At 35.0% G+C, this 16,472-nt stretch overlaps 1 protein-coding gene across 1 annotated transcript in view; it reads left to right on the top strand.

The window, feature by feature from the left end:
* The window catches only part of LOC141512221 (uncharacterized), a 62,246-nt gene extending 46,200 nt beyond the window's left edge, over positions 1-16,046 (top strand). The window contains exons 4-5 of the mRNA XM_074221050.1: positions 700-3,972; positions 14,732-16,046. Of these exons, the coding sequence (XP_074077151.1) occupies positions 700-973 (274 nt within the window). The 3' untranslated portion in view covers positions 974-3,972; positions 14,732-16,046. The remainder of the gene's footprint in view (positions 1-699; positions 3,973-14,731) is intronic.
* The last annotated feature ends 426 nt before the right edge of the window (positions 16,047-16,472 follow it).

Raw genomic sequence — 16,472 nt, 5'->3', positions numbered from 1 at the left:
AAAGACCAAACAGTTGTGAAGAGCTTCAAATGCTAAATACAGGAGTTTTTATATGATCTTTGATATGAGAGAAATTTTTCTCAGGTAAGTAGTAAGGACATAGCCAGACAAAACTATGCTTTAAGAAAATAATTTTGACAGCTATGTAAAGGATGGATTGAAATGAGAAGCTCCCAGAAACAAAGGCCTATCTTTTTTAATTCCATGAGTGATGTCACTGAATAGGGAGTTAGATGCTGCAGTGGGTAGAGCTCTAGTCCTGAAGTCAGGAGGACCTGAGTTCAAATTGGACTTCACATACTTAGTAACTGTGTGTCCTTGAGCAAGTCATTTAAATTCTCCTGATTCATATCTGACCCTTGGACTCAGATCCAGAGGAGAAAGTGAGACTGATGACTTAGTACAGCAACCCCCCTCATTCAAATCTAATTCAGTATGTCATTGCATCACCTCCCTTATGTCATGATCTTTGAAAACAAAGGACAAACATCATCATCATGATACTGAGTCATAGAACTCTATAGAAACTAAAAATTTATATCCAGTCCCAAAGTCCATTGGAATGGTAGTCTCTCCTTATTGGGGAAAATGGTGACCTGTATCTGTGTAAGGGTCAGGAGATGGAGTTGGCAAGAGTAGGGGATAATATAACTCTACAGTTTTTGAATTTGCCTCATTTTGAGTGTTTCTGTCTTTCAGATACAGGAGAGAAGATGGAAGATGCCAACCCCACTTCAGGTTGCTGAAGAAAAAGACTGGAAAGAAGTCAACAAAAGAAGAGCTGATAGGCTCCATCACATCCCTATCCATAGCTTGGTTGAATTGGGAAAACTTCTCTAGAACTCTCTCTGTCTCTGTCCCTCTTTCTTTTATCCTGAGTTACTGCACTACCAGTGGCACAATTTATTCATTATCTTATATATTCACCTATGTACACATTCTCTTATTTCTGTTTAGCTATCAAATTGGATAACTAGGTCTTTTTTTTCAAACTTCAGTCAAGCCTTAGATATAAAACTTGAGGTCCTGTTCCCCTCTATTTAATAAAACAGTGATCAGAACTTAGCTTGAACCTGAAGGCCATATCTCTTGGACTAAATTATTTAAGAGAGAAGATATATATAATCTCTAGCCTTGTAACTTCTCTCTCTGAGGAAAATAGAATGGTAGTCTCTGGTTCCAACTTCCTGTTTCTCCTTCTGGTAGGAAATTAAAGTCACCTTGAAGAAGAAGCAAGAAATTTCCATTTTGACTCCCTTCAAACTACACAATTGGTATCCTTGTCCTACTTGTAGGAGATTTTCCTACATGAAGTTGATGAAAATACTCATGGGACAGAGAATTTGAGTATACCTTAACATATGGCATGAAAGGAATTTTGAGGAAGAACAAGGACAATGAATGTCATCAGAGAAATATCTAATTACAAAAGAAATTAACCTGGAAACATTAAAGAGAGGGAATCAGTGATCACAAAGAACCAAAATGGCTTCATCAAGATAGTTCATGACAGACTAACCTCATTTCCTTTTTTTGTTGATAAATAAGATTACTAAACTTTATGTTCTTTATGATGTTAGCAGTAAACAAGGAAAGTCCTCCCAGTATATTGGGTGAATTCCATATGGCATACTTATAGGAAGACTTAAGGAAGAGTCATTCAAGAACATAATTGGGATATGATCTGCATTATAGGCAGAACTGTGCATATCAGTGAATTGGAACTCAGTTCTATTTGAATGTTTGGTTAATGGATAGGGATGTGAGTTCAATCAAGTAGAGGGGTTTCAATCTGCATCTTGGAGAGAATACCCATATCAGTGCTCCCATTGAGTAGTGGAGTACTGAAATATGAATAAATGAAAGATGCACTTATTCCCTGCTCCTGTTCTCAGAGATATTTGCAGTAAACTCTCCATTTGCTGTTGCAGGCAATAGTCACATGATTCTACTTTAATCTAATTACACATCAAGAGGTTTCTAAGGCTGCTTCTGTACCAAGCCAGAATGTCTGGATGAATGGAAAAACCCAAAGCATCAGTTAGACATTTTATCTGCATGTGTCCAAATAGGTAGACATTGATACCATATAGTCTTTTAATTTTTTCATTGAAATGTTTTGTTTTAGTGTTAATATAGCTTAAGCCAGGGAAAACCTTCTTGTGTATGCATATGTATATTGTTGATTATCCTTTAAATATTTACAGTTTTCATCCCCCCAGTCCTCTGCACTATCAGCCAAACTCATCCATATCCTCTTAGACATGAGAGTTAGGAATAGAATCAGATTCCTGCTGTTTTGTTCATGAAGTCTGATAAGACTGATCCTATCCATGAAAAACACATGAATAATCAAGGATAATATGAATTCACAAAATAAGTTAATAATAAACAAATATTGACGTGGCTTTTTTTATTATATCCCATTAGTTGCCTTTTTGGGCATGTTATATACAATTTACATAACAATTAGTTGTTTCATTTTCAAATTATTATTCAAATGTAAAAACCATATGTGATTTCTTTTATCCCCCCCAGTCATTTCTTATATCTTTTATTCTTATTCAGTTGTTTTTCAGTCCTTTCTGACTCTTTGTAACCCTGAAAGATTTGGTTTTCTTGGCAAAGATACTGGCCTGGTTTGCTATTTCCTTCTCTGCCTTATTTTATAGATGAGAAAACTGAGGCAAACAGATTGACATGACTTGTCCAGGATTACATAGCCAGAACATGTCTGAGGCCAAATTGGAACTCGGGAATATAAACCTTTCTGCTTCCAGGCTCAACACTCTTATCTGTTATACCATCTAATTTCCCTTCTTATATCTAGACATCAATATTATTTTACTTTATCAAGTTCTTAAAATATGCTTTTTATGCCTATCATAGATGATTAGCATGGTCCATGTTGCCATTTAGGAATTATTTTGTGGTCAACCTAGGTCTTTGTGAAAGCTTTGCTATGCTCTGGATACAAAGGGACTAAAGGGTAAAGTCAGTAATTTGGTCATTTAAATTCATCCAAGGTTAGAGCACGAAAGAGACATTAGAATGCATCTGGCTCAAGAGTTTTTTTTTAAAAATAATTTCCAACATTAGGATTCCCTTAGAATGTCTAATAATTTCATGGACTTTCTCATGTTCTTACACCACAGCTATACTACTATATTATCTGTTGATTTAAAAATACCCTTCAAGATAGTCTAGGAAAATGCACTAAGGCTCTCTACTCAGAGGACTTAGAGCTTAAAACCACCCATGATGCTTACTTACTACCTGTGAAGATCACCACTTACCTGCACCTTAGCTGAAGCTGGTCTCTGATATACCTCCTAGCTCTAGAACATTGATCAAAGGGTACATATGAAGCATCTCTGAATTATGTAATGCTTTCAAAGGAATTTTAATTTTTTTAAAACTCAATAGCTTCTACATGCATTTGAAAAAGTTGTGTGTGTGTGTGTGTAACATTATTTATTCAGACAGTGTTCAGTATAATAGTTTATTTACTGTTCTGTTGCATGCCACATATTTTGTTAGAGCTAAATAACGATTAAAATAATATAGACAGGGCAGCTAGGTGGTGAAGTGGATAGAGCACTAGAATCAGGAGGACCTGAGTTCAAATCCACCCTTAGATACTTAATTGCCTAGCTGTGTGACCTTCGGCAAGTTACTTAATGCCATTACCTTAAATAAAAAATAATAATATAGGCATATGCCCAGAGTAATAGAACACTTTTTATTGACAAATATTGTGTTGTTTATTTTTATTAATATTACTGTGGAGGTAAAATACAGGTAGGAAAGAATCACCAGCAGCAGTTGTTCTTGAATCCCCATTTCTCATATTTTTAATTCTTGATTTTTTCCAGTTCTACAACCTTGGAACCTTCCTGGCTGAGAGGGCTATTCATGGTCACCAGTTCATATGACTTTTGTGGAATTCTCACATCTGTCCCAGATTCAAGGGTAGGTAAATCCTTTACTCACCTCACCTTTTAAGGGTGGATTTTGTTTCAAAAGACCTTTTCTAGAGAGAAGGAGGAAGAAGAAGAGAAGGATGAGGGAAGAGGAAAAAAGGAGAAGAAGATGAAGAAGGAGGAGGAGAGAGGAGGAGAAGGGAGGAGGAGGAGGAAGATGAGGGGGAAGGAGGAGGAGGAAGACAGAAAGATGCATAGAATCATATAATGATACAGAGCACAGATTTCTCATGCTAATAATACTTGATATTTGTTTAGTACTTCAAAGTTTGCAAAACTCTTTACATAAATTTTCTCATTCAGTCTTTTCAATAACCCTGTGAAGTAGGTATTTTAAATATTATTATCTGAAGTTAGGGAGCCAGGTGGTTTAGAGGATAGTCATGGGAGTCTGGGAGTCCTGAATTTGAATCTTGATATATTTTCTAGCAGTGTGATCCTGAACAAGTCTTTTAAGCACTCCCAATCTATTCCCTTCATATACAAATTGATATAGTAAGAGCACCTATCTCAGAGGGTATTGTGAAGGGTAAATAAGATCATATCTATAATTTTTCTTGCAAAATTTGAAATACTGGATAAATGGAGAAAGTGGGGCCCAGGGAGGCAGCATTTATTTGTAAATGTTTGATCTGAAAAGGAAGTCAATGTGGCTAGAATGAGGATTGACAAAATGAAGTCTGTGTGCTATGCTGATACCCACAGTATGTTAAAATCCCCAAAGAGAGACCACCATCTTGTTGGGTGGATGCTATATAGAAACTCTATGAGAAAACATGGATAAGAATAGTACAGGATGAAAAGCATAGGTTAATTGTGGTCTGCACTAATGGAGGTGATATCTACATTGTTAAGATCACTGAGTCCCTGAAGTATTAAAATGTCTTGGAAGAAATTGTCTGTTCTTTTTATCATATATGCAGTAAAGGGTCATGGACAGTATAATATGGTAAAGACAGTATATAGAAAATTGGATAGAGAGTCAGAAAGGTCTGGGTTAAAATCCCACCTAAGATATTTATCTGTGTGATCCCAGATAAGTCACTTAACTTTCCTCAGCTTCAATTTTCATTATTCCTCATCAAAATAATGGAGTTGATAATAGCACCACTTCAGCAGGATTTTTGTGAAGATCAGGTTCAGTTTTTGCTTGAACATTTCCGTTTATGATAATGTTTGTAAAGCCTTGAAGAGTAGTAGATAAAGAATTGGCTTCAAAGTCGTCAAGAGGATTTTGTTTCATATTGTACCTTCAGCACATCCTGACTCTGTGATCCTGGGAATGTTATGGTGATGTACTATGGGCAAATAAAACTAAGTCATAGAGAGGGTACCAACTTGCATTGGTAAAGAGAAGTTTCTTTGTCTGGGAATTGATAAAATTACAGGTACAGTGCTATCCCAGAGCAAACCTCATAATGTAATTTGAATGTTAGCTGTAATCATCCATATGGAGCTCTGGGTCCCAAGTCAGAAAGTTCTGAGTTCAAATTGGAGCTTAGGCATTTATTGGTAGGTGACACTGAGAAAGTCATTTAAATTTTTGTTTGTTACAGTTTTCTAACGTTTTTAAAAAAAAAGATAGTAATAGCACCTACCTCCTAGGGTTATTATTGTGAGGATAAAATGAGATAATTGTCAAGAGCTGAAGATATCCTTGGTGTAAATAGTAAGTGCTATATAAATATTAGCTATTCTTTGACTTTCCCATGGTGATAAAAGGCAGAATTTCAACTCAAATGACTTTTGACTTCAAGATCAATTCTTTTTCCATTCACCATATTGCTTCTTAAAAAACAAAACCCCACAACAAAGCATATATTTGTAGTATTTTAGGATTTCGAAAAGTGCTTTGATCATAACACTAGACTAGATCCAGATTGTGTTGTTATAGCCTAGATGGTAAATATACATAGTTTCTTTCCCTTATCTTGACTCTGCAGCTAGATAAAGCTAAACAGATCTGTAGTTTGATGAGTATTTCATTTGAGGCAAAACCTAAGAGTGCAGAAAACTTCAAATCCTACTACCTCAAATCTACTTATTGGACCAATCTCCATGAATTATTCATTTCTCTTTCTGGGCCATTATGGCCTCAGTTGTGCCCTTTAGGGTGAGGAAAGCACTTCTCTGGTTAACCTCCAAGGTTGCTCTGTTGGACTTTACCTTAACCTTGAAGAAATCTTTCTTCCTTTCCAAGGGACCCTACAGTTCTAGAGCTATAAAAGTCACCCTACCTGATCTATTTCTCCAACTCTTCTTTTAGGTTTGCTTGAAATGTGTTCATTAGCTGAATTTGTCTCATTTCTTATTTCAAAATAACATACAAGTCTACAATCCTAAGGGAGAACTCTGAACTTGTTGCTCTTCTGCTTAGAGTTCTTCCATGGTTTACCACTGACTCCCAAAGAAAACTAAAATGCCTTAATTTGGAATGAAAGGTTCTTTGTGGTCTGGGTTTGATCTACTTTTCCATCCATATTTTTCATGACTTCTCCCAAATACCATCTATGATCCTGTCAAAGTGGACTCCTCTTACTTCCCGTAACATGCCCCCCCACATCTTCTCATTGCTACATCTTTGCTCATGCTCTTTACTTTGAAGTACTAAAGTATTGAAGTACTAGAGTACCCCTCTCTACCACTTTTACTCACTGAAATCCTAACCATTTCTCATGGGTTAGTTGAAATGTTACCTTCCCTAGGAAACTTTCCTTCATCTTTCCATGTTATCCTATTATAGAATCATAGGATATCATCATTGGAAGGGAAATGAAGGAATTAGTTGTAACTTTCTTATTCTACAGTTCACAAAATCCCTGACAGATGGGCCATTTAGTGATGACCAGGTTTATAGTTGAAAAATAGGCTTTAAAATTGAAAACAAATGTGAAATTGAATGTATTTATCATATTTTATGTGTCTATAAAGATATCTCAAAGATGGTGTATTTGAGAAACTGATAATCCTTCAATAAATCCATGATCCTATGCTATTGATATAGATAAGTACCCCTCTCATTGGTATGGATTTCAATTTATTCATGTCTTCTTTTGCAACTCTTGTCTTTGTTCTCCTAAAAAAAAAATTCTCCACTGGTGAAGACAGTGGGAAGGTTTAATCCAGTGTGCTAGAAGGACTACCTCTAGGTCTTTTAGCATTAGAAGAGTACCAATTAAGTATATGGGGCAGTCCACCAGGTATTCCTCAATTTGGATATGTTATTCTTCCCTTTTTGATTATATATCCAGTTCTGTGATATCTTTTTAATGTATTATCATTACTGTTGTGCTACCAGGTAACTTATGTCCACCATTTATCTCTCCACTGGGGACCCTCAATATTAATTCTTTGGAGATTACATTCTATAATTCACAACCATACCACATATCTGGAAGAAAACAGGTTATTAAAACATAGCTGTTAACTTTAAAGAGACATTTTAGGACTCTATGGATTTTTTAAAATGAATTCAGACCCTTTCCTTCCTCTTTTTTTTTTAAAAGTCTGGGCTCTTCATTCTCTATCTACAGGAACTATTCATTATATAAATACAGATGGACCTATCTCTATGTACTGTCCATCCAATAGTATGATGTATCAAGTTGTAACATTTCTAAAAAATCTAGTTTGTAAATTCCTTAAAGGCTGATTTTATCTTATTCATTTTCTTAAATTATCCTCTTTTCCTTTTCTCCAACAAAGCTCTTGGTAAATACTTGCTGAATTGACCTGAAATGCAAGTATTCAGTGTCTACTTTTTTCTTATAAGTGTCAATTAAGCTGTGTAATATTCTCTATTGTAAGTTAAATTGTTGCCAGTTTGAGCACTTGCTCTGGAGAATTTTTTGCCCTCTTAAAAAATGATTTCCTAAGATCTTAGTGGCTAAAATGCTCAATATCTTTCTCTTTAGTGCCCATATTTTGTAGCTTTTTTGCTTAGTCTTATGACCAACATACAAAAGGATGAGAGAAGCAGCCCAACATAGTGAGAAAAACACTGAATTGGAAATAAAGGACATGGGTTTGAAAGCAGAACACTTCATCTGAGCAGGTTCTTAATCTGTAAAATCAGAAGATAGAAAATATGATCTCTAAAGGCTTTTCTAAATGATGTGAACCAATGAGATTTTTGTTGGAGGTTAAGTTGAGGGTGAACTGGCATAGGAGATGCCTATAGTCAAATGATTGGTTGCCTCCTTTTCTCAGGTTCATAAGAAATGTGAAGGGATGGAGTAAAAGAAAGGGGGAGCATCTTACCTTTAGGTCCAGGAAATATGCATTTCTTGGGGAGAAAAAGGAAAGAATCAAATATAAGCAAATAAAGCAAATATAAGCAAATATTATATGCTGTTATTACTATTCTTATTCCTATTGCAGCAGCAGTGGACAAAGGAGTGAGTTGAAATTTCATTCTTGAGGCAGCTAGGTGGCATAGTGGATAAAGCACCGGCCTTGGAGTCAGGAGTACTTGGGTTCAAATCTGGTCTCAGACACTTTATAATTACTTAGCTGTGTGGCCTTGGGAAAGCCACTTAACCCCATTTGCCTTGCAGAAACCTAAAAAAAAGAAATTTCATTCTTGTTTACATATTACTTGTCCTATTGACTGGTCTTTAATACATGCTTTCAATAATCAATGATCAGCACATATTTATTAAAGTGTGCATGTGAGTATATGTGTACATATATATAAATAAAAAATTACAAAATAGATATAATTTTTAGGGAAAGACACTGGCAGATGGAGAGAGAGGATTAAGGAAGGGGACTTCTTGTGTAGGAAGAAAGTAATTAATTGAATTGGACCTTGAAGAAAGTTAAGGATTCTAAGAAGTGGAGAAGAGGAGGCAGTGGATTTCAGGAATGGGTGGTCTTGGCGGGGGGGGGGGGGGCGGGGGGAAGCAGAGTTCTGTTTTAGACATGTTGAGTTTGAAATTCCTCCCAGATATCCAGTTTGAAATGTCTAATACCTAATTCATGAAACATGATTAGAACTCCAGAGGGATACTAGTGATGGATATATAGATCTGGTTTCATAGGTTTAGATGTTGTAATAAAACAATTATGAACTAGCAAGATCATCAAGAGAAAGCTTTTAGGAGACAAGAAGAGATCCTAGGGCAGAGCTTTGGGGAACATTCATAGTTAGGGGATTAGACTATGGATAATGATCCAACAAAGGACAATGTAGAACTATCATACAAATTGAAAAAGAACCAAAAGGGAACAATATCATGAAAATCCAGATTAGGAAGAGAATCTAGGAGGAAAAGGGTAAAACAGTCATTCTATGAGAAATTAAGAAGGATGAGAGGTCATCCTGTCTGATTTGCCTTTATCCTGTCAGATCTGAATTCATTATGTCAGATTTGGAAATTAAAATATCACTGGTAATTCCCCTAGAAAATTTTCACTTCAGCGATAATTTTGTAAGCTAGATTGCAAAGGGTTGAGAAGAAAGTAAGTCACTATGTGTAGATGACATTTTTAGAAGTTTGGCTGAAAAGGGAGGAGCTTTATTGGATGAAAGCTTGAGGGAATAGTTGACCCTATGTAATTTTGTTTTGTTTTGCTTTGTTTTGTTTTAAGGATAGAGAGGATTTGACACATTTATAGGCATCAAAGAAGGAACAAGTAGGTGATGATTGGGGAAAAAAAAGAGAATGAGGGAAGGATTATTATAGGTGCAATTTCCTGAAGAAGAGAAGAGGGAATTGAATCAATAGTGCATGTTGTGGGTTTGGCCCTAGGCCTGACAAGGGTCACCTCTTCATCAGAGTGTGATGATAACTATTCTCTCACAGCAGTTATTTTGAGCCAGTCATGGCAGCTTGGTGGATCAGTACATAAAAAAATGTCAGGAAGATCTGAGTTCAAAATTGATCTCAGGCACTTGCTAGCTGTATAATTCTGGGCAAGTCACCTATCCTTTGCCTACCTCAATTTCTTTAACTGTAAAATCATAATAGTAATTAGCACCTACTTTGCACAGTAGTTGTAAGGCTCAAATGAGATAATATTTTCAAAGTGCTTAATATGATATCTGGCACATAGATGATGTTTAATAAACATTCGTTTCCTTCCTTAGAGTTAGAAAGCCTTTAGAGATCTTCCAATGAACTTTTTGAGGGCAGGCACTGATTTTGTTTTCTCTTTGTAGCTTCAGTGTTTAGCACATTATAGATGTGTAGTAAATTTCTGTGGAATTGTACAATATCTTCTCTAATCTCTACTCTCTTCATTTTAAAATGTGGAAATTGAGATTCTGGAGTTTAAGTGACTAATCAATACCAGAACAAGGTAAAAATGGGGTCTCTTAATTTGAAGTCCAAGGCTCTTTCACCTGTATATCTAAGGACTTAAGGTTTGTTTCTTAAAGCCTATGCTCATATCATTTTGAGTCAACTGGATGACCAGTTTATCAGAGGTATAGCTAGGGCTTATCCTAAGGAAACTTAGTTAAAACTTTTTTTTAGTATTTTTCTCCTCTCCCCAAACTCAGGTATCTGTTATCTTCCTGACTTTTCAAGAACCCTCTGTCCTAGCTTTTAGCTTTTCTCTTCATAAAACCATGACTGAGCTGTCCTGTTGCCTCAGAGCCTTGTCAAGTGGCTAGTATGAAAACCAATTTGTGCTAAGATAGGAGTGAATTCAATGTTACTTATTCCAGATGACATGTTTCAGATCCCTTTTGGGGTTTTCATGGCAAAGATACTGGAGTGGTTTGCCATTTCCTTCTCCAGCTCCTTTTATAGATGAGGAAACAATAGGTGTGAAATGATAGCAAATAGCAAATAGGGTGAAATGATCTGTCCAGGGTCACACAGCTACTGAGTGTCTTTGACTGTCCTTGAACTTAGTCTTCCTGACTCCAGGTCCAGTGCTCTATCCTCACCAGAAACTCAGTTGAATTCTGTCAATGTCTACCATAATTCATGCATGTGGAACTCAAGAACATCGGTTCAAATCTTTACTACTTGTAAATGACCTTGGGTGAATAACCTTCCATTTCTATAAAATGAGGATATTGGAATAGGTTAGGAATTTTAAACTTTATTTTGAGTTTTGGGTCCCTTTGGCATTCTAGTGAAACCTATGAACCCCTTATCCATTTTCAAATGCAAAAAAATGAAATACATAAGATCATAAAGTAAATCTACTACATTGACATACAATTGCCAAAATACTTATCTTTTAAAGTTCACAGAACTTATGTTAAGAAATACTGGATTAGAAGATTTCTGAAGCACATTCTAATTTTTGAAATCCTATAATTTTGTTCTCTTTTAAACAATTGAAAATTGGAGTACTTGTATATTTATTCAGGATCTCTGGCACTTAGCTTAGAATTTCCTCCAAGATACTAGACGCATGATCAGGGTTTCTCTTCTAATGATTATTATACATGAGCCAAATGAACCATTCATTGTAAGATTCCATAAGAAGAAAAAAGTCTCAGCCATTTGCCTCAAAGGCATCAAATTACTAGTTGGTGAAAAGGTGATTTGGGGAACTGCAAGATTGTTTAGGTTTACTCTTCATTGCCACCTGCTGGTGAATGAAGTCAAATCTAGTTTGGACAGAGGTGAAAAAAAGTCATTTCAGAATTCCAGGGGAAAGGACAAATAAAAGTTTATTACAGGAATTTTTATACCACTTATTGGAATCATTTTGGAAAATGTTGGCTTGACTTTTTGTAATTAGGAATTCGTTTAGAAAAAAATCTGTGATTACATGCCATTTCAATTCATATTCTAGATTTCAATTTACTCATATTTATAAAGTAACTATCAGGCTAAATTGTGAGCCCTTGGGAAATACAAATTAGTTTAGAACATTTTTTTAGGTTTTTTTGCAAGGCAAATGGGGTTAAGTGGCTTGCCCAAGGCCACACAGCTAGGTAATTATTAAGTGTCTGAGACCGGATTTGAGCCCAGGTACTCCTGACTCCAGGGCCAGTGCTTTATTCACTGTGCCACCTAGCCACCCCTAGTTTAGAACATTTTAAGAAATTACCCTCCCTTTAAGAAGCTAAGAATTCAGTTAGGGACATAATAATATACTTGAAACAATCCAGGAACAATTAATTATATGGTTTTGACTATAAGAAACTACAACCACTTTCTTCATAAGAGCATAAACTAGAATAGTGGAGAGCTTTAAGATTAGACCATGCTGGGTTTGTTGAAGGAACTGTCAATGTTTATCCTGAAGAGGGAAGATTTAATGAAGACATGATTACTGTTTTCATGCATTAGAAGAGTCTATCACATAAGAAAGGGTTTATACATGTTCTGCTTGGCTTCAGAAAGTGAAACTGGGACCAATAGATATTTTTTTGAAATATTTCCTAATTATTAGGAAATCGAAAAAGTGGAATGAGTGAAACAAGTCTTATTGAGCTCATTGAGATTTCTCCTCAGTAAAAATATGAAAGGAAAGACTAGACAGCCATGAGATATATATGTTACAGGGTGGATTTCAATCAGTCATAAGTTGAAATAGATAACTTTTGAGATCACTTCCAAGCCTGAGATTCCATGATTCTAATTCAGGGAAGAGAGAAATGAAATGTGAGTTGGAATGATTAGAGAAAATTCATGAAGAAGCCCCCTTGGATTGTAGCTGAAGTTCTTGCATATCATATCATAGACATATCTTGCATATCTATCATAGGCAAACAGCTTTCTGATACCATATTTGCTGAATATATAAAAACATAGCCCAGAGTTTCTATCACTCTGGCAACTCAGTTCTTAGCAAGAGAAGGGGGGTGGTAATTTTTCTTTCCACTTTAGAAATGAACTATCAGATAGAAATGCAATGCATCAAAGAGCTTTAAAGCTACAAACATAGAAACATGAGAGATTAGGAAGCTCAATGACAATTCCTCATATTCAGATAGCAGTATTTGAGGAGGGCTTCTCTCACAAATGCATGAAGTACTCTGCAAAGCAATCTCAACCTGTAAGTAGAAGAGAGAACACCAATATGTTTTGGGACCAACTCACTCTGACTTGATGGTGGATTGTTACCTTTACAGTGTGAGTATTTATACCAGTCATTGACAAATATTACAAATCCGCAGTTGTATTGATTATCTAGACTTAAGAAAATAATGGAGAAAATGTTAATAATGTTAGTAATGCCGATTAACATTAAAGTATGACCTGTATACATTTTTGAATTAAAATTTTACAAGTTTGCATCCCCAGTAGGATCCAAGTCCATTTCTTCTAACTTCAGATATATTGTTTATTATACTGCATCCCAAAATTACCACGTCTCTATTAACTTTACAATTGTCCCCTGTTAGACTAAACAGAAAAATGGTCCTTTCTTATTCACAGAGTCCTCTTTGGATTTCCAAACCATTTCTTTAAGAACTCACCTGAAAAATAACACCTAGTTCATGATAGCTTCCTGTAGGTTGCAATTTAAGTTTTCTGTGACTCCCCAAGCCATGACTGAGTTTCCCCAATCCATTTAAACACATTTCCTGGGCAACCTCATTCTTCTTCATCCTTTCAAAAATATTTTCCTTGATCAAGGACTTATCTGTTTCAAAATTGATTCAGTACAAGGGTCTAGGCCTTGTTTACAACTACTTCATACCTCAGACTGATGGATTCAGTTGAAAAATTCTTCTCTGTAATTATTGAAGTAGGGACATCTATCACACAGCAGGAAGGGGTCAGATTGCAAAGAGATTTAAATTTCAAACAGAAGAGTTTTTATTTGATCCTTGAGGTAACAAGGAGGTACTTGATTGGTTGGGGGGAAGGTTCTATTATACATGATCTAACCTGTGCTTTGGTAAAAAGCACTTAAACATCTGTTTGGAGGATGGATTAGAATCCGGGCACTGTTATTTCAGTAGTAGTACTAGAAAGATATCACTTAGAAACAGAATCATTTTACCTTTATGATTGCCTCCACCAAATATTTAATTTTTAGATTTTTTATTTTATTATTTTTAATTATTTGCTAAATATATTATATTATTATATTTGCTTCTTCAAAATAGCTTTTATTTTTATAATTTATATTTTGTGTATTATCCAAATAGTCAAAAATCACTTAGTAGTCAATCTACTGGGAATGAGTCTCTTCTTAGGCTGATTTTTAGACAACTGATGTGGATCATCATTAGGACTTTATTTTGGGAAACTCATGTAATATTCTCCTCACTTCATTTTTCTCATTTTCAAAATGAAAGGATTGGGATATATATATATATATATATATATATATATATATATATATATATATATATATATATATATATATATACATATATATACATATATATCCTAAGACATCTATTCTAGCTAGTTTTACCTCTGTGGCCCTATGTCCTATGATCTTCTGAGCTAGTGAGGATGTATATGTTTATTGTCAATAATTGTTTTAGGGGGTGGCTAGGTGGCGCAGTGGATAAAGTACTGGCCCTTCAGTCAGGAGTACCTGGGTTCAAATCCGAGCTCAAGACACTTAATAATTACCTAGCTTTGTGGCCTAGGGCAAGCCACTTAATCCCATTTGCCTTGCAAAAACCTAAAAAAAATAAATAAATAATTGTTTTAAAATTAGGAACATTCTTGTCTTTAATAACTCACTTTTTAAGATCCTTCACAATTTTCATTTTGCCTTTTACATTAAATATGTGTGTATGCACACATACATTGTTATTCTTCAAAATACCAGTTACTTAAATTGTTTTGAATTAATTTTTTTTCTGACAGAAAAGTAAAGAAACGAGCAGGAAAAAAAAGGCTGTTTGAATATCTTTGGATCCAAAATCCAGACTCTTAATATATCACTCTTCATTTTCCAACTCTATACAGACAACTCTGACTGTCCTTGAAGTTTGGAATAGAGTCACAAGCTTCCTGAGCTGCCTTCAAGACTCAGCTTTAATCGCATCCACTGCAGGAGGTCTCTATTAGCTTTACACAATTGTCCCCACTTCCAGTCTCTGAGATTAGCTTCCATTTATTCTATACAGATTTTGTATGTACCTAGTAACTTGTATGTTGTTTCCCTCATTAAAATGTTAATTCCCTGAAGATGAGGATGGTGTTTTAATTTTTCTTTGTATCTTCCAACATATGCTATCTGCTTAATAAAGCAATTATTATCTGACTGACTTTTTAGCATTTTTGGCAGAGCCATCCCAGAGTCAACTTTTTAAGTACATTTAACAGACAAAAGTTTTTAATTTGAGAGATACCTCTTTTGCCCTTATTTAAACTTCTATTAACTTTAAATTAGATAGATTTAATTAGATTGCTTTCTTATCATTTAACACAAAGCTATGAATGACTCATACCAGCCCCTCTTTTCACCTACCATAAACCTACTGGGTAAATTTTTCATTGACAAAATAAGGCACTGTGAGATGATAACATGCAGGTCTTGATAGTTAAATAGTAGCTGCATGACCTTAGAGAGAGAAAGATAGGACAGATTCTATTCTAGGCAAAAAGTGCCTTTGAGATCTAATATTGACTGATGTTTTCCTTTTCCCATCCTCCAAAAACTTGGTGATCTCTAGATATCCTCAAACATTCACTTTAGCCCTATAAACCAACCAAAACCTGTGAGATCTTAGGCCATTCACTTTATTTCTCTGGATCTCAGTTTCCTCATCTGTAAAATGAAGAAATTAGATGACTTCTAAACTGACTATTGAGATGACTATCAGAGCATTATTATATATTACAGCAGACTTCCAATGTTCTTGAAAAATATCTTCTAAAGGTATAAAGGTCCCATGTCTTGCTTGAGGATACCCTTTTACACTAAAAAATTCTAGCTCTAGACTCCCCTTAGAGAAGTCTGGTTCAAAAAAACTCAGATTTTTCTTATGTTTTTTTCCTTCTTGGGTTTATGGGTAATGTATTAAAAAGTTGATAATTTTATGGGACAATTTTATATTTTGCTATTTCCTGGTTATTCTATTAATTTTTGTTGAATTTCTAGGATTTTTCTAAACTCATCATAGGCAAAAGTGACTTTGGTATTATACCTGACCTTATTGGAAATCTAATTTTTCTCTGCTACAGATAATGAATGCTAGTTCTTGATTTTATATATATATATATATATATATATATATATATATATATATATATTGTTTATCACATTAAGGGTAGAGTTGATTTATGCCTGTGCTTTTCTTGTCTAATAAAAAGATGACATTTTGTCTAAAATCTTTTTCTGAACCAAGATTTGGAGTTGGTATTTACAGACCTAAAGCTGTTTTTTGGGGACTGACATTGGAAGGGGTACCCTCCAAGTGCAATATATTCAAATCTGAGATTCTATGATTCTTCTCCACTGTCTCCTAGGATTATGGGAACTGGGTTCAAATGATTGAATCTAAATTATTTTACCCTTCCAAATTAATACTAATATCTTCAATCACCAACACAGCTCCAAATGGTCAGTGCTCGGTCTTTGTTGATTTCCCATTTCCCTTGA

The sequence above is a fragment of the Macrotis lagotis genome, chromosome 2 (assembly GCF_037893015.1).
Source record: "Macrotis lagotis isolate mMagLag1 chromosome 2, bilby.v1.9.chrom.fasta, whole genome shotgun sequence".
NCBI classification, from domain to species: domain Eukaryota; kingdom Metazoa; phylum Chordata; class Mammalia; order Peramelemorphia; family Peramelidae; genus Macrotis; species Macrotis lagotis.
This window is presented reverse-complemented; position numbering and strand designations above follow the sequence as displayed.